This window comes from Gavia stellata, chromosome 11 (assembly GCF_030936135.1).
Source record: "Gavia stellata isolate bGavSte3 chromosome 11, bGavSte3.hap2, whole genome shotgun sequence".
Taxonomy (NCBI): Eukaryota; Metazoa; Chordata; class Aves; order Gaviiformes; family Gaviidae; genus Gavia; species Gavia stellata.
The window spans coordinates 11,949,265-11,972,184 of record NC_082604.1 but is presented as its reverse complement, the minus strand read 5'-3'; the positions used below and the strand labels follow the sequence as shown (position 1 = coordinate 11,972,184).

General features: G+C 36.8%; 1 protein-coding gene across 1 annotated transcript; it reads right to left on the bottom strand.

Moving 5' to 3' along the window:
• Positions 1-160: 160 nt before the first annotated feature.
• DAW1 (dynein assembly factor with WD repeats 1) lies at positions 161-21,879 on the bottom strand. The gene is made up of 13 exons (XM_059822789.1): positions 21,840-21,879; positions 20,589-20,661; positions 17,660-17,804; positions 14,504-14,562; positions 13,714-13,836; positions 11,940-12,039; positions 9,254-9,361; positions 8,125-8,231; positions 4,755-4,857; positions 4,140-4,254; positions 3,000-3,076; positions 849-1,011; positions 161-195 (listed from the first exon to the last, which is right to left on the bottom strand). Exons 1-13 carry the CDS (start codon positions 21,877-21,879, stop codon positions 161-163), a joined length of 1,248 nt encoding a protein of 415 aa, XP_059678772.1.
• Between the last annotated feature and the right edge of the window lie 1,041 nt (positions 21,880-22,920).

Here is a 22,920-nt window from a genome sequence, read left to right as displayed (position 1 = left end):
AGTAAAGTCAAATCTATCAAAATCTAGGTAACTTTTCTGATTCAGCAAAGCTGAAGGCAAATGAAGAGGGTAAAAGAAAGCAGGTCTGAAAGACTGAGTCTACGGACTGTAAAACTCACAAAGTAGGCATATACCAAACTGGATCTTTGCTTCTCTTCAGTCAGTACCATATTCTACAGGTGTTATCCTTGCTCCCTAGTAACAAACACACATTGTGAAGGAATCATTTGGCTATGTCACACAATTTATCCATTTTTGTTAACAACTACATCAACACAGAATGCCAAGGAGCCAGAGAAATATTTTTCTGTCCATGACTAGCAAGAGACAGCAGGACCTACAGCAATATTTTCAGCTGAGATCATTCTTCATCCCATATTTTGGTAGTTCGGTCAAAAGATCAAAGCAGTCACAAATACTCTGTTCATATCTTTTCCCACTCCCGTGACTTTTTGTCTGAAGTTAAGGAAAGCTGAACAGAGTGCAGTGCCAAATACACAAAAGGTGAGCTCCCATTTAAAAATCTTTGCCTTTTGCTCATCCAAACCTCCCTTACTGCAATGCATTGTGAGAAAATGGCTTAGTCACTGATCTGGTGCTAGTATATGCCTGTAGGAGAGAGGGTAGGGTATGCCCATGCCTTTGTACAAGTTTGTTCATGGCCATATCCACTTAAGCTTCAGTTCAAATGTGAGTTTCCAGCTTTTCTTGACTATATTTTAAGTCACTGCTGGAACCTGCATTTGGGATACTGCCCCAAGAAACTTTTCAGACTCATTTTTTTTACTGTAACAAGATTTCAAATGTCTCTAAAAAAAATAAAAAATAAATTTGAATATATTAGTTACCTGTAATGATTATATCACCTCTGTAATTGAAAGCGCAGGAGAATATCTCATCGGTGTGACCCTCTAATATCTGAAGGCAATGTCCAGTAGCAGCATCCCAGAGTCGAGCTGTTTTATCAGAGCTGGCTGTTAGTATACGATTGCCTTTAGGGTTGAAACATACCTTTAAAAAATATAGAAAATAGTCATATTACTTAGCAAGTCAATATGCCTAGAAAAGGAAGCATATCTAGTGATTAAAGATGAAAACAGAAACCAGCAACTCTTGCATTCAGCTTTTCAGCTAAAATTAAGGATAGTATTCCACTAGAGTCACCCTGGCAAACTTCTGTGGCTAAAAACTTTGTGTATGTACAAAGGTCTATATACAATGCCCTAACTATATGATCAAGACTTCAGAATATTATCCCCCAAAATCACAATTGCTCTACAACTGTAACAACTTTATTTAAACGGTATCATTATTCCAATGTAAAATTTATACATATTTTATACAGTTCTAAATTAAATACCATATGTCTCTAAAATATCCAAACTCCCACTGAAGGCAACTGATTTTGTAGTATGTCTTCATATTTGTTAAACATTTATTGCCAAAATTGCATGCATTTCCAGATAATCAGATATATTTTTGTAGCACTAACTGGACAGTACCAGGTTTATTATATAATGCAAAATTGCTTAATTACTGAGGGCAAAATGCCTGCGCCCCAGAAATCAAATTTCCAAGTAATAACCTTCCCAAGTGATCACAGCTACACAGAACATCTGCAGAAATAAATTGACTTTTCAACACGCTCCCGGATGAGCAGATTCTCACTTCCAGCAAAGAAATCATGCCAGCACTAAGGACCCTGATGGAAGCTCTCCCTAACCCACCCACATGTCAGCATGTATTCAGACTGTATTCCTCAGTGTGCACTCTACACTGAGTGTGAAATATTGCACAGAGATAATTAAGTGACAGAAAGACCAGCCCTTGTGAACTTAATATTCTCTTAGTGGAGTGATTATAATAGCCAAATCAATACAATGACAGTATGTGAGTTTTGTTCACTAAGAACCATCCTAGTTTCAAAATATTAGTATTTCAATTACAAAATACATCAAACAAAAGCAGCACAGACTTAGCATACTAGCTTGGAAAGTAGTGAAAACTACCTATTCGAAAGAATAATGAAAAGTTGCAAGCATTAAATAACAAAGTTTGAAAAATATGTACAATTTTGGAAGTAAATAAATGTATTTGGAACTGAAATTTGGCATTCAAAATAGAGCCAGACAAGACTTCCAGCAAAGTACATGAGCACACTGCTCATGACTAAGTGATTTTTGAAACAGGCTTTATACTTCGAAGTCCCCCATGCACTTTGCAAAATAGACTCTCCATGTATTTTTCCACGGAAATATGTTTTTTTCTGTTCTGTTCCATAAATGGGGTGTGCAGAGAAATGAAAAAAAGAGGAGCAGATGTGGTAGAAGCAAGGAGTAAGGGTGATGGTAAAAGTCTCAGAGGCAATGGCCTTAAGATGTCCTCAAAAGACTAAAAACTTGTGCTTATTCTGTCAGAGAATCTGGGGACTCCAAAGGCATAATAACACAAGTACAATTTAGGACAGGTCAGACAGAAGCTCTATTAACTATGATCATAGTGAGAGAACATTCAGACAGCATCTCCCTCTCTGCTCCCCTGTTCTCTGCCAAGCGATTGCAGAGTCCCAACATATATACTGTTTCAGAAAAAGGAAAGATGTAAGGAAAAGCAATCATTGCAATGTTAACAAAGCCAGGTATCCATCCCTGGCAGGGATGGAATTCTCAAGTATCTTGCTAACTCCCACAATTCTAAGGAATCAAATAGTAAGTAACACGACGATATGGAGGGATGGCTTTTGGTGGAGTCTATAGGAGTGGCAGACCCAGTGTTAACGTAGCTCAGAAGTGGGGAGTTGGAAACGATCTTTGACTGATAGCTTTTAGTTGAAAGGAATGTTCTTTTAGTAAAGACAACTTCTTTGCCAGACCTCTCACTCTTAAATATTAATAACTTTACCACCACATTCTTTAACGGTATTCCTGTGTCATGGAATAAATGGTGGATTGGATGTCACATAATCAAATAAGAAAAAATGCAAACCACAAACAACTTACCTTTGAAATTTCACCTCCATGCCCTTCTAGCTTTGCAATGCACTTTTTTGTTTCTGCATCATAGACTCTTGCTGATCCTGTTGTAGCAGATTAGGAGCCATTTGTGACTGCTATGCTTAAGCATGCATTTCAATAAGAAGATTTTAATAAGGTCATAAGGGCCTCATCTTCAGGTTTGATTTCAAAAGAAATAGAAGACAATCTTAACACGTTTTTCCCAAAGGATAAAGTATGTCAAAAAGGATCTGTAATCTTATTGAAAAAGACTGACATCTTAATGGTTTCTGCTGAAAACCTTCTAAAATGTGAATACAAATGTCCACATAGAACATGGACCACTGAAGTCTGTAATTTCAGAATGCATGTACAATATATTCAGAAAGCTTTCATTATATTTCAGATATTCATTCTCTTTAATAAGATATTAATTATATTTAATAAGCTGTTGATTACATTTCAGGAAACTTTCTACATTGTCTTACATCTTAATTTAGCAACTACAGCAAATCAGATCCAAATAGTGCCCCCCCATCCAGTCTGGTATCCTGTTTCTGAAAGCGCAAATCAAAACACTTAAGTATGTAAAAATAATATGGTATTGTCATTATGCGCTACAATATAACACTGTGCAAGTGAATATAAAAAACTATTTATGGTGATTCCTAAAAAAATAATAAGCATGCAAAACAAAATTGCCTCTTTCACTACCTCTTTATTGTGTATTCTCTTGCTGTGCATTTGGGAAGCCTAGCAGCAAATCCACCATTAAAATTCCAGCTACTGTTTTCATTTGGGCCTAAATCTGAGCCACCCAAATCAAACTTCACTCAAAAGCTACTTACCTAAGCATTTAAAATGCATTCCCAGCCACAAGTGAAATATTTCCCTACAATTTTGAAGTTAAAGGGGAAAGACATGTTGAGTTGACTGAAGTGTGGAAAATAAGAAAATTTTCACTGGGGAAAACTTAAGTTTAATGCCAAACTTTCTATAATGCAATAAACATTGCTTGATCTACAGTTTCTAGTCATGATACTCCTCTTTCATCAAGCCACATTCAAAGCAAAACCAAAGGCAAAGGACAAAGGTGTTCTATGCTACTATTGCAATTCTTACAGCAGTCCCAGTCACATCACTCACCATCAGCGGAGGCAGTTGCAATACGCTGACCAGCATAATCAAAGCAGACATCCAGTATTTCATCCCTGTGACCTGTTAAAGTTGCTGTATGTGTCCCAGTCATAGCATTCCACAGCTGCATAGATAAGCATAAAAATGACCCTTATTTATTTTGACTAATTTACTTGATAGATATGTAGTTGATCCATAAAGCAACATGTACAGGCCCTTTCTGATGTCTGACAATGTATTAACATGAAACCTGGATGTAAATCAATAAAGAGTCACTGTTTAGTCAGTTTAATGAAGTCCTATATATTTTTTATTTCAGTGTATTGATTAAATGAGCCTTAAATATATATTTATATTGTTATTTAACTGGACTTCACTGAAATGAATAAGTTTATAGGTTTTGCATTTATTTGTAAATTACAGAATCACACAATCATTAAGACTGGAAAAGACCTATAAGATCATCAAGTCCAACCATTAACCCAACACTACCATGCCCACTAAACCATGTCCCAATTCTTTAATGATTTACATGTACTAGTTTAAAATAATGCTCTTCCATTTATAAAAGATATATTTTTATATATCAAGCAGCTTTATTCAGTACATACTCAACTTTCTTACCATGCATGTTTTGTCCATTGATCCAGTGACAATGAGGGAACAGTCCCAGTTGAACTGTGCACTGCTAATCTCTCCTCGGTGACCAGTTAAATTATGTAACATCCTACAAAAAATAGAATTTACATTTTTAGTGTGTATTTTGATATATGCATATAAATTATAGGTAAGTTTATAAGATAGTATAGTTAAGGTGTCAAGTCTTCACCATTTTGTCTATTAAAGCAATTAAATGGAGTGGTACAGCTCATTTAGCATTCTAGCACAACATCAATTCCATTTTTTCTCTTTGAGACAAAGAGGCTGTAAGGAATAAAATGGAAGAGTCCTCCTTTTGCTTTCAAAAATACTTTAGTGAATGTATTTCCAGTGAAATGCGATGACATTCCAGTGCCAGACAGATTTCTTGTATTCATCTACATACAAAGCACATACAGCAAGTTTTTCCACATTACTCTCCCATTATCCTACTTCAGTGAACTGTAAACAGTACATCTTTAAAACTCCATATAATCTAAACCTTTTATAAAATCCACTGACGATCAAATGGAACTTAATCAGGTACTTAATGTGAACATGTTCCCAAGTAACAGGCAAATGACAGCCAAACTGAAATATAATTTCTAATCCTCATTAATCCTAAACTTCCTGCTGCACAAGGACTGACAATATTAGTTCTATTAAATTCTTCAGCTTTAGCTGAATAGAGAGGGTACAATTAGACATTATTGCTTCCTATGAATTAATGGCCTATAAAGCAATGGAACCTAAAAAAGATTATTTTATATATATATTAAAGGATTAGTAAATTAGGATATTATCGCAATGCTAATGTCACGGTATCATTAATAGAAAACTGCTTTAACTAATGGATAAACTAATGACTAGAAAAACAACTAAATGAGTTTAAGTAACTGAAATGTTTTTATTCATCGCATAAGATATATAAGGGTAGCTAAATTAATATATATGCTAAATGAAGAGCAAAGCAAATCTCCTGAGCAATTGAATCTTCTATTTGTTTATGACAAGAAAAACTTGGTTACTCATGTCATTTTACAGAATTACTGTTTTTACTTTCTAACAATGTGAGGTCTGCACTGTTGTAATTGTGCAGACCTTTTTACAGTAAAACCAAAAACCAACAAGCAGAAAACAACAGTGGAAAACGTCTTAATTTTGTGAGCATATTATTTGGCCATCAAGACTGCCGTTATTGTAATACCTAATCCCCAAAATACCTAATCATGAAAAAAGTTTTAATTTAAAAGCTTTCGTTTCCAAATTTCAAAAGGCAATCCAGGCTTCAAGCTTCAGTGTAAATATCTGATAAATAAGCAGAATAAATAGCAACGTGTGGAAGACCTCACAGAAACCACAATCTATCAGATACACAATTAGAAAGAACACAGAAAACAGGCTTGTGAAATGCCATAAAAACTTTCCATTTAAATTACTTTTAAAATAATCCAGAAAAATCAGCTCAGTCATGATAATACTACTTTAGCCTTCAGTTTCCAGTGAAATTTAATATATGGATGCTCCAGTATTTGCATCATAACTGCAAATGAGAAGAAGCTGTCTCTCTCTCAGCATCCTGGTGTCCAGCACTCCTGACCCCAGTTACAGGCTGTTGATTTGTCAAATGAAGCTCTGAAGACACCTTCAACTGAACGATAGCTGACTGTATCTGCCATTGAGAAATTTTTGATGAAATACAGACCTGTATTACAAAAGTATGTTCCCCTCCCCCTGCCTTTTTTTTTTATTTTAACATTTTCTGAAGAAAATCTTGAACCTTCTCGAGATTTCTTGTCCCTACATCAGCTTCCCTTAGGACAATTCTGGATACCTCCCCAGAATAAAACTGAGGAACACAGGCACTCATCAGAGTCAGCCAGCAAAATTAAAAGAAACTTCAAGTTCAAACTCAAATTTGGAAAGCAGTGTTTCTCATGTGTTTCATATGGTGAAAGATGGGCACACACAACCTCATCTTTTTGCAAATCTACCTGAACCGGTATACAGAAGGGTATGATTTCCTTACAGTCTTTCTGACTGCAACTTTTCATTTTACTAAATGTATACATGCCCAGCTGCCATCTAAAAGGCTGAATGCTGGCCCTGGCACAGTTATATTGCCCACTAGCTAATTACCAGAGCTGCCAGTGGTTAAAGAGAATTTTCTCCTTTATATTTTACTTCCTGGTATTGATCCTGATGTGAAGGCCACATTCATTTCTTAGGAAAAAAGAATGCAACATGAAAATCCCAAGATTTGACTTCACTTCAGGCTCAGACAAGAAACTGGAAGAAGAAGCTGTTTTCAAACAAAAATATTTGCAAGAACACCAGACCGAATAAAGTTTAATTCAAAGGTCTGATTTACTGAATGACTGCCTCCTAAGTATGTACACGCCAAACACTAAACTGCTGGTGTTGAACAAGCTCAAAGCTTACAGGATCAAGCCTTAAATGGTGTACTATGTATACATTATTTTTTAAATCACATGATTACTCTCATTTTGAAGCTGTACACATTGTTTATTACCCCAAGATATCACTGTACATACACTCTCCTTTTAGATATAAATTTCAGAGATATAGCCCTTGCTCTCACAAAAAGAAAAAAGACATGATCTCTGAAAACATAATAGAATCATTATCTTAATAAATTACTTTGTCAGTAATCAGGGTAATCATTTTATTATTCTACTTATACTGAGTTTCCAGTTGAAAAAACAAGTGGATTTGTCAGGATAATACAAGTTCATATTTAGCTACTACATTATTATTTGTTGGCATCATAATCAAGACATTTTGTTCTCTGCAGTCAGAGGGGACAAATTTTCTCCTCTTTATCATTTTATAAATTTATAAATTTAATAAATTTTATATATATATATTATAAATTTATACTGACATAAAGGACTGTGAGAAGGAAAACAGACCCTCTATGGTGTATAAAGACAATGTGACCAGACTAATTTTCTATGACCTAACATATACTTTCTTTCTACCTAAAGAGTGAGTTCCATCTAGAAATTCTAGACACCTTCCAAACCATGACTTTACATAAAATATTTTCCTGTTTGGAGAATTCATCAGCAACAAACACAGGATTTGTCCATTCTGTCTGCTGCCTCAGTGCTAATAAGATGGAAATTTGGAACAAAAAACATATACAAAAGCATTCTGTGAGCAGCATTCCTTTTCAGAAGAACAAAGGGAACAGGAATAACAAATTATAAGATGAAGAAACCCATACTCATGAAGCAAAAATACAAGGTCTGTAATTTGTAGCTCAACATTGTCTCTTTCATTTGTCATTAAAACATGCAATGTAAAATGATATTTATTAGTACTTTAGTACCTGCCAGTGCCAACATCCCACACTGCTACTGTATGGTCAAAGGAGCCAGTGATAATCCTATCTCCAGTGGTGTTGAAAGCCAACGCAATAATTTCTGCTGAGTGCCCCTAAGGGAATTTTAAAAAAGAAGTATAAGAAAGCAAATTATGACTTTTCCATTAATGTAGTTCAATATGTAGCTTTTTTCCAGCAGCATAATCCTTCTATAACCCTTCAATATATTATTTATTGTCTTGTCCAGTATATCACAGTTTTAACAGAAAGTTCTACTGGACTGGGGAATAGTCAATATACCAACAAATGCAAAAAAACAGGCACATCACTTAAGCAGTGAGAAATTGTCCAGTGATGTCATCAGTGCATATTTTCCATATTTGATTTAAACAGAATCACATTTGTTCACCAATACATATCATGATTCATTCACAGTAAACTACAGTACAGCTTGTCATTGGTGTTGGTGGAGAGGCTTGGAAAAATGAATGTAAGCATACTTATAAGCTAAAGGTTCACACATTCCACAGCTCTTTGCTCTGCTCAGGGCTCTGAGGAAGAGAAAGTCAGGGAGGAGAAAATGCCTTCCCCACTCTATAGGCCACATACACCAAAGGAAGCTTATGCACTATCTGTTATTTAGGAAATATGTGAGAGAAATGCGTTGAAACAGCACAGACCAATCTGAACCTGTGGAATCCCAGCAAAGCAAGTAGAGCAAAGAGACATCACAATCTAGAGGTAATTGGATGGCTTTCCTCTGCTGATGTTTACAGGAAGAAGATCCATTCAGATGTAGTGTCTGACATTAATCTTCTGTTAATGCAGAGGAGGCCATAATTTACATTACATTAAAACACGTTTTAATGAGCAGCATTCTGATCTATAGCAGTAATGTCACTGAAATGAGAAAATCTGTCTTTTGATAAATAGGACTTCTTATAAAACACCATAGCTTTATTATTCCCTTCAAGTTTTCTTAATCTGTTTTGTAACTGCAGTCACTGTGGGACTACCTCGTAACAGAAACCCTGCAAGTTTTGAAACTGTTGTAATGGTTATACTGTTTTTTATCTTGGTTAGAAAACTAAGAAAGCAAGGAACACCTTTAAAAACATAAGGAAGGCAAACATACACTTAAAGTCACTATTTCTTCTCCTTTCTCTATATCCCATAATTTGGCGGTGGTATCCATGCTTCCAGTGGCCACCAATGTGCTCTGAAGATTAAATGATAAACATACCTGTAGCAAGAAATTTTGGATGGAAAAAGTGGGAAAGGAGAGTATTTATATACATTTTCTCAAAAACAATGGGTCAGGATTAATATTTTTAAACAAGACAAAAGTCTGACTTAATATTTTATGGCATACAGAAAAATTGCAGAGTTCTTCCAACAGTTCACTAGAAGAGCAACAAATCCTTATGACATAGCACTGGACGACTACAGAAATCAAATGGACTAATTGGCTGCTTTGCAATGGCAATGCATTAAAAAGACTTACTGGAATATTTCCTGTGTTGTTTTCTGAGCCTGGATTAAAATTCGCTATTTAGGTGCTTCATTTTGTGTCACAGGGATACAAAGTTTTAATCAAAATTAAGACTGAAGCAGTTTGTTAATTTATTAACAGCACACAACTGGTGGAGAACTATATATTCAGTGTCAGTATCTGTAATACAATAGATATATTTTGCAATCTTAATAAACAGCTACAAATTTCTAAATCCCCTCCTATAACTCCAAGATGGTTTAATCACACACACACTTTCACACTCTTGCATGCACACTCATCCCCTCTCCCCTCTCACAGGATGAGTGGGTTACAAGTGCACCCCCCTTTCCTAGGAGTATGTGTTCCCCTACTTGCACACACCTCCCCTAGGAGACGAGTGCTCTAGCTTTAGTTGAACCCATGCCACTTCCTACAATCTGCTGATCCACATGCCAGAGAGAAGGCGTCCAAATTCATACATACACATCTTACGGTGAGGACAAGGGGGCCTTTTTGTTGAACCCTGTACTGACAATCCACTAGCCGGATGCAGACTCCTCACAGTGTCTCCAAACCATGGTCTCTGTTGTGGGCAGAGATTGTGATGCCCAGGGTAACTTCTGGAAGCACCAGAGCAGGTTTTCACAACTGCTGCTTCCAGACTAATGTCTCCCCTTCCCTGTTATAAATTATCTTCATTCTTTTATAATTCTTTTCAGACTTTTCTACTTCTTTATTTCAAAATTCTCTTTGAGATTCCCCAGCTACTGTTCAATCTGACTGACAGTCCTCCCTAACACTATCATCTGGTAGGCTTCCTCTTTAAATTGATCAGTCTGGGGCAAAGACCCTCCAGGCAGTTTCGTTTACCCACAAACACACTCTGTACACTCACACTCTTATCTTAACAGGTGTCATTATCTAGGCCATTTGCCAAGGGTGTCCCCACAACATCATAGTTATTTATGAAAAAGCAAGAACAAAACCTCAACAATTTCCTTAATTCATTTTTCACATTAAAAAATCATGTAGTCATCTTCCCATTCTCTGTAATTATTTAATATGATTGTTCTGCTAATAAAGAATAGGAGATGACATGTAAAAAGGAAAACAGTAGCTGAGGTCACTGGTGCAGTTTCACTATGTCCATTTCTTTTTTTTTATACTGAATAACTATGGCTATGCCCTTGCCAGCAACGTATCATATGCAATAATGGCCTTCTTTTAGAAACCAGTCTTATTCAGAGAAACACATCATTTTCTGCTGGCTATTATCTTCTACTAAATACTTTCTATCACAACGCATAACACTTTGGGTCTAATCTAACCCCTACAGAAGTCAGAAGAAATTGAGGAGCCTTTAAATATTTAGCTAACTGATTTGTGGAAGCAAAATCACTACAGCCTCTCTCAATAAGCAAACGTTCTCCATGGTAAGGGATAACTGTTTCAAATAATCCAGAGAATCAAAAACCCATTGAAACCAACCTCACCTTCCACCAAGGTAAACCACAATTTCTCACACTAGTTATAGGCCTCGCAATCTACAAATTAAATTCCAATTATTTCCAGAAGCAATTTCCAGAATTTATTGAATAATGATTGTATAGCTATTCTTGTTAAAAAATATATTCTGCACTGAAATTAAGAGTTTTAGCAGATTTGCCCTGATCTTTTAAATTGGTATGCTGTGCATCAAGATATTTGCTACTGCTAATGGGACTCCTAGTGCATTGGAAAGGAAACTAATCATTTTTTAAGCTTAAACTGTTTTCTTTTCATTTATCTTTGGCATTTCAGCATCCCACATACTCTCAGTTAACACACTTAAAATTTCAGAAATTCATTCTTCTATGGCTCCAGTTGGTTCTGTACATGAAATACAGATCTCAGCGTGAAAGACAGCAATACAAGCAATGATGTTCTTGTGTATTTAATTCTGTAAATACGAGAGACAATGCAATAGATCTAGAAAATAATGGGATATGTAAACAAATCAAGGAATAAATATGTGCAATAAGTTGAAAATTCTGATTGTTATGTTATTTTTCAAAAATGTTTTAACATTTAGCAAACAGGGTAAATTGGAACAAACTACAAATAAAAATATGCTTTCAAATTGTATACAATATTTTATTCTATTTCTTAAGAACTGTCAGACTCTCTTTTCTTGCAGTGCAGAAATGTTCACTATGTCTGAATGTGTGAATAGATGCAGCAGAATAGCTGCCCCTTCCAATGTCAGCTCACAGGGACTTGGAACCCACAGCCATCAATGATGATGTGTGAAAGCATATAGGAACAAGAAACATCCATCAGTACTCACTATTTCTGCACTATGTCCTCTGAAAGTATGATAACAGTTTCCTGTTTCTGTACTCCATAGTTTGCAGGTTTTATCAAAAGATCCAGTGGCAATCTTGTCACTAAATGGAAAAAATAATGTTATTTTTATTTAGAAAAAAACTTCTGACCTCAAAGACAGTAGAACTCACAGAAACAATACCCAGTCGTCGCCACTTGTGTGCATTTTGGTGCCTTCCGGCGCACTACAAGGTCCTGGAGCAGGATTTCACAAACAAGTTATGTTAAGGAAAAAAAATAGCAGGCAGACATAATTAGTTTCTAAAACAGCCACTGTGCCTATCTATTAGCACAGAAGTGTTCATAACTGATGACTAACCTACATTAGGGATGAGGTTATCTGCTGTACTTCCAGATCTATTTAAAAGTTATGTCATTTCATCAGATAGCATCTGTTTGTTTATCAACAGTTCTAAACTCTTTTTATAAGCAGTTTACCCAAATTTCAGAGGTTGAAATCCACTCCCACTGAAGTCAGTGGAAGCGTTGTGACCAACTGCAGTTAGAGCAAGACTGAACTGAAGTGAGGTACCCAGAATATGTAGCAAGGCACACTGTATCGAAACCTAAAGATTAGCAGGGGAAAAAAAAGTGTTTTTTTACAAAACTTTCAATTTAAAAGTATTCAAGGTTCTCATCAGATTTTTGCTCGCTATATATTGCTTTTCCACTTTTATGTTACAGTCTAGTTATTGATCTTTGCACAGATTTTTATCATACATAAATTTTTTCAAAGTATATAAAAGAGTTTCATTAATTGTTTTTTTAAAGTAAAGAATAATATCAGAAGACATTGATATAGCTAGTTCTAGGTTGGATAAAGTCTTTTCATTTAGAAGTAAATGATGATGCTTTAAATAGTGTAAGAACAAGTCTTTAACATTTATTTCATTATGTTAACTATATGTTGCTTAACTGATAAATAGGATATCTGACAGTGAAAGAAGTATTGTGATTCAATATAAAAATAGGAATTAATTTCTCTTACTTCACAGAGAAGCAAAATGGTTTACTTACACACGACAGCTTCCTCAGGAAGCAAATGACAGTGAAACTTCAGTAGCTAATATGTAATTCCCTTCACCTAACAGGTGGCAATTCTAACCTAGGGCAAACAGTTATTGCAGAAAACAAGATGCACAGATTCATATTTGACATTCATACAGCGGCACCCTGTGGATTTTATAAAAATTACTCAACAGCTCTGACACTTCTAAAGCATGCCCTAAATAATAATGAATGTGTAACACCAAATGGAGAAATCCACTTTTGTTATGACGGAAATGTTCTTTCTCCTTAACTGAAGAAACACAAGCTGTCATAAGTACTTATATCTCACATCATATGCAATTACATGGAGGCAGTAAAGAATGATTAACATTCAGAACACAAACTGATCATGTAGATATTATTGAAATAAATCTGTGTTTCAATATATTAAACTAACTCATATCTGTATTTTTCAAGACACTGAATACCTAATGAAATTTATGCTTTGAATTTCTAAATTTAATTTTTAAAAGTTATAGCAGAAAACACACTTGAATGTATCTCTTATACAAATAATACACAGTGTCGTCCCATGGTGATTAGCTATAGTTGAACTTTACAAATTCAGAATTTGAACTCTTTCAGTTTGAGCTAGTCTATTTTATGTTAAAGTTTGAGTAACAGTTCTGTATTTGCAAAATAACATAATAAGCAATTATGATGTATCTCAGAGAAAATATATTTACCCATAGGGATTATTGAAAGCTATTGCATAGACAACATTTCCGTGTCCCTCCAGCGTACATAGCTCTTCTCCTGATGCAGTATCCCATACTTTGCAGGTTCTGTCATAGCTTCCAGTGATAAAGCTAAAGCAAAGAGAAATTAATTTCTGAATACGGTAAATATCTTACTGGTCCTGGTGCGTAGTCAAATGAGTTATTTCCACAGATTTCAGTTAGCACTGTCTCAGACCCTAAATCTCTCCTTTCTTTCAAAAATATAGATTAATGACCATAGAGGTAGCTTTCCTTTTTTTTTTTTTTAATATTACTCATAAAAAAATCTTGTTTCTAATCTTTAATGCATTTCAACTAAAAAGCAAGCTGCTGCTTTCAAGACATGAAGGAAAAAATGATTAGGCATATGGCCACAGTGAAATCAATTAACATGAAATTCCACTACAGTAAAAGTACCAAATGAGTTTATGTCAAAGACTCATTTAGCTTTTATTAAAATTCACTTTATTGCCATAAAGGTGCTTCTTTCTGAAATACGGTAATTGTCAACAAGCTATCACCTTGGAAGAAAAAAATTACATAAATTGAACCTCATCCGCTACTTTTTTGCATCTCCTATTGGTTGTCCCACAGAGGCCTGAAATCCAATTCCCAATCGTGCTTGAAGCTGATTGTAAGCAGCACAGCTGAAGTCTTTTTGCAGCAAGACAAGGGCACTGAAATTCCCTTACAATTTAATTTACGAATACAAAACTTCGATTAGTGATTATGTATTTTGACTTTGAAAACAACTTACCGGGAACCAGATTTGTTAAATGCTACATTAGTCAGTGGCAATATATGTGCTCTAAGTACCTGAAATAGAAGCAGGGGAGGGAGAAGAAAACAGCATTTGATGCAATTAAAAAAAAAAAATTGCTCAAAATATTCAATAGGTTAATATTTTCTCCTTCAGTCAAATTAGCAGTTACAGCTCTAATACATTAATCCCTAACTAAAAAATCTCCCATGCCTCAGCAGGTTATCACTGCAGATATTATATAGTATTGATTTCAAATTTCTATTTTACTTGAATGAACTGTCTTTTCCCCCGTGTTTGCTTTTTCTCCACCTTCTCTGAGACTAGCAAAGTAACCCTAGACCTGAGCTGAAAGGGCAAAAACAAATGAGTGAGGAGACCATGCCTGGTGAAATCACTGATGAAAGAAATCCCAACTAATGTTAAGCCTTATATAGTGAATCAAGAGATCCAGCTGAATTGAGTATTTTGAGTCTTTTAGGTTATGGCATGCTTTCAGCTAGTATATGATTTTATTTTAAAAAACAGGAAGAACAGAAATAAGCTACATCTATGTCCTATGAAGTTATGACAAAAAAAGCACGCAGAACCATAACAAAGATACTTATCAAAACAAAATTCAAAGAGCGAATTTCAAATCTGATGTCTGCCTGTATTGTCTAGGTTATGGAGGTCACAGCTTTTCCAACATTGCTTCTAAGGTCCTATAATCAGACAGTTTATATGTTTCGTGTAAATTATCTCATACCCATAATAATACATATTAATGTTTATTAAACATAGGTGAAAATGGTTTCAGATACTGCCGATGAAAGTCAGTCTGCCATGATACTTTGAAAGTGATCAAGAAAAAAAAAATCTGGTTTGTGTTTGAAAACCCTGTATGACAGGGTTTGCATTTGAACAACTTTCATCTATTACAAGCTGGGTTCTGCTTGAGTCTAAAGCACAGTAAAATCATCACCTGGGAAATCAGAGCAATTGCTGACAGTGAAGTAAAGGGATGTTAAAAATACAGCAGTGGTCCACTAGGTCTTCTCCATAGTGTAAGAATCAAGAAGAAATTATTTATGAGCAATACTATTTAATCACTGATATATTACAAGAGCTTCAACTTTTTGTTCTTATCTCTAGCTTTCGCAGCTGCCTGCCTCCAAAAGGAAAACAAAAGGAGCTCAGAGATCTTCTACTCAGAAGAGTAGGGACTGATCAAAACAGAAGAGAAATAACAGTGGTCAAGTGAAGAACTGAGAGAGAGAGAAACAGAACAGATATGTTAGAGAAACAGCAATTTCTGTTCTCTAGAGAAAGTAAGACAAGTTATACTTTCGGCTACAGCAGTGGGAATGGGCAATCAAGATGTGCAAATGACAAAAATGTTTTGCTTTTTTTAAAACAGCCACAGTATACAAATATCTGCATATGAGAATGGATAATTATGGAAATTTATGGAAATTTGATCCATGACATTTTTAGGGCTCCATGCAGGCAGCTCTGAACAACAAACATATTTAACAATTATGAAAAAAGGGAGGAAAATGAGATGGGTTTGTGTTCAATTTCAGATCATGGGACTACTTCTGTTCTTCCAATGGCCAGTTCTGCAGTTGCTTCATCCACAGAACTGTAAGCCAGCAAGAATTGCTTGTGAAAACGATATGATAGCCAAACCCTAAGGCAATATTAAAAAAAATGTACCTCGGTTCTGCAAAATCTGCTACAGCTGTTCCTATGGTAAAAATCTGCAAATGACTACAGCATACCATTGCCATGTAATAGTTTAAAACCTGAGAAATTGTTACAAAAGCTTGTTTCTCTGCAGGGTGCCTAACACAACACCGTCACCACTGGAAATAACAAAAAGATGGGTTTATACACTCATTTAAGATTATTCTCCAGAGTAACAGGAAAAACTATTCCTTTCCAAACAATCCAGCACATGGAACCCACCTCTTGTATTTTATTAGTATCTCAGAAGCACCTGATACTCATGTTTCATTTACAAGCATTAAATGGAACTGAAATATAAAACAAGTTCTAAACCCTTCTAACTACTCTTGAGTGAAGGAAATAAGCCAGCACTGATTGGATTTGCTTGCTTCTAGTATTTCCAAATACAGGAGCTCAAATGTGGCACTATACCCAACAAAGAACAAATACATTATTTACACTGAAATTTGGACAAGCATTTGATGATTTGTAAGTCTCCATGATGAACAAACAATTTTAAAAGCTTGTGAAAGGCAAGACATTATCTCAGTTGAGAGCATACCTTAAAACAAAACAGAAAGTTTTTAAAATTAAGATGCCTTATTACATAGCTCTGTTTTCAAGGTTAAATACACAGATCCTAGCAGAATTCACCCAGATGCGTACGGTTGGTCAAAAAACCCAAGTTATATGTAGCAACATGTAAGGGATTTTTTTTAGCCAAACAAACCAACACAAAACTTCTCCTTTTTCTCGCTAAATTTCAGCTAACAATCAGTAACATAGCACTGACCAGCAATTTTTAACAGCTACACATTGCCACCTGCTGACACAATAGAGATACAACACTTAATTATTTCAGATTGCAAGGTGCAACCTCTGGAAGCAATTTTATTTTTATTTCCACAATTAAATACAATTAACTATCAATTTTCAAACATAACAGTAATGGCAGAAAGTAATGACAACCAGTATTACTGTATGTAGCAGAATACCTAAAATAAACACAATTTTCACAAAACGAAGAACAAGTAGACAAGGGCATGAAAATATTTTGAGCCTTTTGCAGCAGCTAATTTACTTGGGGTCTATTTAAATGTTTCGTTTAAACATAACTATGGGTGTTGCTGGTCCACAGTGTCTTATCTGACAAATGAGAGAATTATTTCTCCCTATCCAAAACACACCCTTGTACATAAGCCTGTGTAAACAGTGTCTAGGAACAGTTATACCTCCCATCCTTTTGGGGGAATTCCTGGCAGACGTAAGCAGGCGATACTCAGTCACTCTAAACAGTGCAGAGGTGATTGAAAAGAGCCAAGAAATGGGTCATAAAGTCCAAACTTTGCTCTCAGGCACAATATGCAGCAGTAAAAACATACTCACAACATCACAACGGAAACACCCCAAAATCCCCAAAATTATTTTAAAGATGCCTCTGACCTTAAAAAGATAGAACTTGTGATCCTCTTTTTCCCCTAGCTTCTCTTGCAATCTTCGTACTAAATGTATGATATGTTCCTTGCATGAAGCTGTGATGAGAGGTTCTCCTTTTCGAATTTCTTCTACCAAGGCTATGGCATCTGTGCTAATTATGAGAAAAATAAAAAAAAAAACAAAAACAAAAACAAACAAACAAAACCCCAAACCCACCAGATTTCATCCTCTGGCAATAATTATGATTATAAAAGCAAGAATTTTATTTACTTGCAGAGAAACTGAAGTAAGCGATTAAATGATATGTGTTTATCTCATTCTGTAACGGCTTAAAGAAATATGGATGAATCTTTCTTGGTTTCTATACTTCCTTCCCTCTCTTACTAAAGCTGTTCAGTAAGATTTAACTTTTAAAAATTTTAGCTTGGCAAGAACTTTACCTTTTCAAAGGGTTTCCACAGAGGGTCAGGCATGGGATATGTGTATCCAAAACTGATAGTTTGGGAATAAATATCTAAATTAAAGTGGAATTTCACTGAATAAATTCTGAATGAACTGCCCATGAAGTAGCAACAAGATAAATTATACATGGCAAGTGTTAAAACTATCTCTGTCTGTGGCTTCACAAATCTATGCCTGTTCTTATAACTCTTAGTTATGATAATAACTTCCAAAATGTGCTCCACAGTCTATTGGTGTCCATGGAGCCCCCAGGAAGTGGTTCACAGCTAGTCTGTGGAATTGGATCATCTTTTCATATCATCAGATAAACTGCCGATTCCTGGCCATCCACAAGAAACTGAGGGTTGACAGTACCCAGCAGTAAAAGCACCAACATAGACTTAAAACTAGACCTAGCAAGAAAGCCTTGCATTTCTGTTAGTGTGTAAATTATTGCAGTCCAAAGGGGATTTTCTGTATCAGTCCTCTAAATGGGAGCCACTAACATCCTCATAAATTAATAAACTCTCAGTGTTTATACTTATATTAAGTAATACCAGACAACTTATTTCTTTCATGAAGTGATTGGTTACATTTTATCCAGAGTACTGAGCTAGATGTTTCCAGGTAGACAAAAATAAATAACTTACAAAATTAGATTTTTCATCTTGCTTGTGCAGCCTACATTGTCTACTAACTTTGGCCCACATGCAAAGACTTTTCCGTATCAATGTTGATATTAAGACAATCATATTACTTCATGCCCTTCTGCTTAATAAACTCCATGGATTTTGGCAGCTTTATTTAACGGTGGCATTTTTTTCCTCTTTCTGAAGCTCTTCCTACCAGAGCTGGCTAAGTGGAGCACATAAGCTGACTACTATGACCAAAACCATATTAAGGCGCTCAGCCTTCTTTTCATTTTCTCTTTTGGGTGCCTAGAGGAAGACATGAGCAGGAGGAAAGACAAAGATATCATCTGAAAACTGCCTAAATCCTGATAATCTTTCCATGGTGTTTGATGCCAGCCAAAAAGTTCTGTGAAAAAATCCACTACATATGATATGCAAATTGGTGAAGTGATCCATACTTCTTATGCGTACAAATAACTGACAAGAGGAAATGAAGTAGAGAGAGACAGACTTTTCTCAGTACTGCCCACTGAGAGGACAAGCATCAAGGAGCACAAATGAGAAAAAAAAAAAAAGAAATTCAATCTGAACACAGTAATACCCTTTTTTTGCTCTGAGGGTGGTCAAACACCAGAATAGGTTTCACAGAGAGGTTGTGGAGTCTCCATCTGGGAGATATTCAGAACTGAACTACACATGGTCCTCGTCAATCTGCTCTAGCTGACCCTGCTTTAGACGGTCTCAAGAAGTCCCATCCAACCTAAACAATTCTCTGATTCTGTGACATACCATTATATTCTGAATGCACAAAACAGCCAGTCAAATAACCTCTCAAGCACTGGTGCATACATTACGTGTAGCAGTATTAAAGCTAATTCAGCACCATAACTTGTCAAGTCAACATTCTCATTACAACAAATTCATCCTATACCTCACAAGGAAGACATATGAGAGTTTCAGACTGGTGCCTTCCAACTGTCTGAAAACCAGAGCCAGATGTGATTGAGGATTGTCCTCCACATAGCAAGTCTCACTTGCTTCCTCATGAAGTGACCTCTGCCTTCTGCCTTACCTATCAATCTTAAATCTAAACTTGATTTTGAAATACATTGTATTTTTTATTCTTCAGTTAGGCCAATCCCTGATTTTTAGATATATCAAGCTCCTGCAATTTCTTTCATCATCTGTAAGAGACTAGAAAATCAGATTATGCACTCGTAATTGTTCTTTCAAAGAACCCAACTGCAATTGGTTTGCAACAAAAGAAACCAGAAAACTTCCATTACTTGCATCCGACGCAGATACTTAGTTTCTCCACACAAATATATGGGAGGGAGTCACTTACGTGCCTATCTTATACCACCTTACCCATGATTGTTATGAAGATTAATTAATTAACAGGAGAGATCCAAACTTACGTCTAGTTGTTATTTTCAGTGATTTCAACAGAGGTCATTTAAACCAATGTAACTGGGGGCTGCGTTAGACCCACTTTTTGAAAACATTCTGAAGACCAGAAATACTATTACAGGACCTAAGAACTAACTGTCATTCATCACAACATCACAACATTAAGTGCTGTATATTTCTGCTGGCTTTGTACGGACACCTTGATAATCATAACTCTATAAGCAAAAAGAGGCTTCACCTCTGAACAGTGTGACGATAATAATCGGAATGCAAGATTCTGTATTTAAAGTAGTAGGAGAATGATTTGACTACATTTTTTTCTTTTCTGTGTGTGTGTTTTAGTGAACAAAGACATAGCTGACCTCAATTATGTTTAAAACAATCAAACAGAGTTGTACCTGGGCATGCTATAGCACACCAGAGAGTGCTGTTATCTTAAAGAATATACTTACTCAGGTGTAAGATTAAGTAGATCTATAGATCTGGTCTTTGGCTCACCACCTTGTACATATTCCAGGATAATTCCTTAAAAAAAAAAAAGTGATAGAAAGGTCTTAATTACATGTCAGGGATTTTACAACACACACTGTAGGCTGCAATGCTTCTACTTTTATTGCTCCACTGACTTCGGCAGACCTACTTCCAGTTCTTGAAACTAGAAGGAAGTTGGCTGTTCTTGCTGAGAGTTAGCAGGGTAATGAACAACTCTGATGTGTTTATATGATAAAAGATATTAAAGACTACTATTTATGAGCCATTTTCTATCCTCTAAATGAACAAGCTCTTTTTTCCCCAACAACTTTTTGCATTATTTCATCAGCAATATTTTCAAACAAGCTGTCCTGAAGATACTTGCTGTAGTTTGGTCTTCCAAGAAGTTTCGAACACACATTTTAGAAAACCTGTTGTATTTATTTCAGTGTTCGCAAAGGCCTGCATGCAGTAATGTATAAAAAATCATAACACACTCCATTTCTAGGTATGCTCTGGCACCTCTGCACCTTCTACTGAGCTGAAGTAGCTGCATTTTACCAAGTCTGTAAGAAAAATATTTAATTTGAAAGAAAGATCTGTTATTACAATACACTTCCTGAGCTGGCCATCTCCATCTTGTTTCACTTGTGAAAATTCATTAAGTCTCCTGACTGAGTTCATAATAGATGAAGACCCCTTAACAGAATAGGTTTTCAAAGCGTGATTCTGCTCAGAAAAGTCACAAAACAAAGAAAGGAAAAATAAGAAATGTGGCAAGTTTTTGCTAAACGGGCCTTTTAATAATGCATATACATTTTTTGGTGCCAACTGCTGTCACTTCTGACTTTTTAAACTCCTTACTGCTATGCGAATGAAACTGCTTTGATTTCGTAATGATAAATCGTCAATTACAGCTCCGATCGGCAATGAGCTGCTTCCAGCTGGAAGTCTCTCAACCAACCGCAGTGCCAAAATACCCGCACCTGAAGTCCATCCGGCTGCAGGTGCGCGATCCACCCGCTTACTCCTGCGCTCGCCCATGACAGGGGTGGGGAGAACCTCCGTTACAGGAGACCCACACACACCCCGCGCCTCCCTGAGAGAGGCGTCTGCCACAAGCCCAACGCCGGTCCCCACGCGCGGCCCCAGCCCCGCCGTGCCGGCACAGGCCCGGACAGGGCAGGGAACCGGCCCGGCCTCCCCGCGCCCCGCTCCGCTCCGCTCCGCACCCGGCGGGTAGTAGCGCAGCAGCAGCCGCCTCAGCCTCATCCTCCTCCGCCGCCGGCCCCGGGCTTCGGCCCGCTACCATAGCAACGCCCAAACAGCGCCTGCGCGCATGCGCTCGCACCCAGGCGGGAAGGGCCGCTGGGCGCGGCGGGTTCTCCATGTGGCGGTTTCTCCTCAGGGCTGAACGGCTGGCGTGCCCTCAGCCCTCCTCCTGCCCCGGCTGCGCAGCCATGTCCGCATCCTGCCCCGGCTGCACAGCTGGCGTGCCCTCAGCCCTCCTCCTGCCCCGGCTGCACAGCCATGTCCGCATCCTGCCCCGGCTGCACAGCCGGAGTGTAGGCCTCGGCTGCGCAGCCATGTCCACATCCTGCCCCGGCTGCGCAACCGAGGCCTCCCGTGAGGGAGCAGGTTGCCGTGAGCTTCTGTGGCAGCGTGGCACTATTTTATTTCCTACTCTTAATTCTTTCCTATAAATTCATGATATTCGGTGCTTTTTGCTGTTATTTCGGCAGAACTATCCATTATAACTGCAAGATGTTACCAGAGTAGTAATAGCCAGCTAGAAGCCCATCACTATTTATACAAACTTAGGTTCCATTTCTCCCAGATGCATGGATTTATAATTATCCCTGCTGAATTTTATCTACCTTTCACTTAGTACTGCTAGGATTTTCTGCAGTTTTCACAGTCAGCTCATCTTGACTGCCCTGAAAGCCATCAGCTAGAACTGCTCGCACTATATAGTACATCCAGAGCTGCAAGGGCTTCTCATTTCTGCCATAGAAAGGAAGCTATCAGATCTTCGAAGGCTAGAGTGCACTAAACAATTATAAAATTCGGTGTGCTAAAGAGCCACAAGTAATGGCATAACAAATATATGAAAGCTATTTGAAAAGCAAATAGCCGCTTAATTATTAAGGAAAGCAGGCAAAGATCAAAAAAATGAAAAACCCTGATCAGCTTAATGTTTTTAAAGAGAAACTCGGGACAGATACATAAGTATGAAAATAGTGTTTCATCAAAGACAGAAGGAAAAATATAGTTGAAAAGAGATAACCAACATGGAATCATTAAAAGATAATG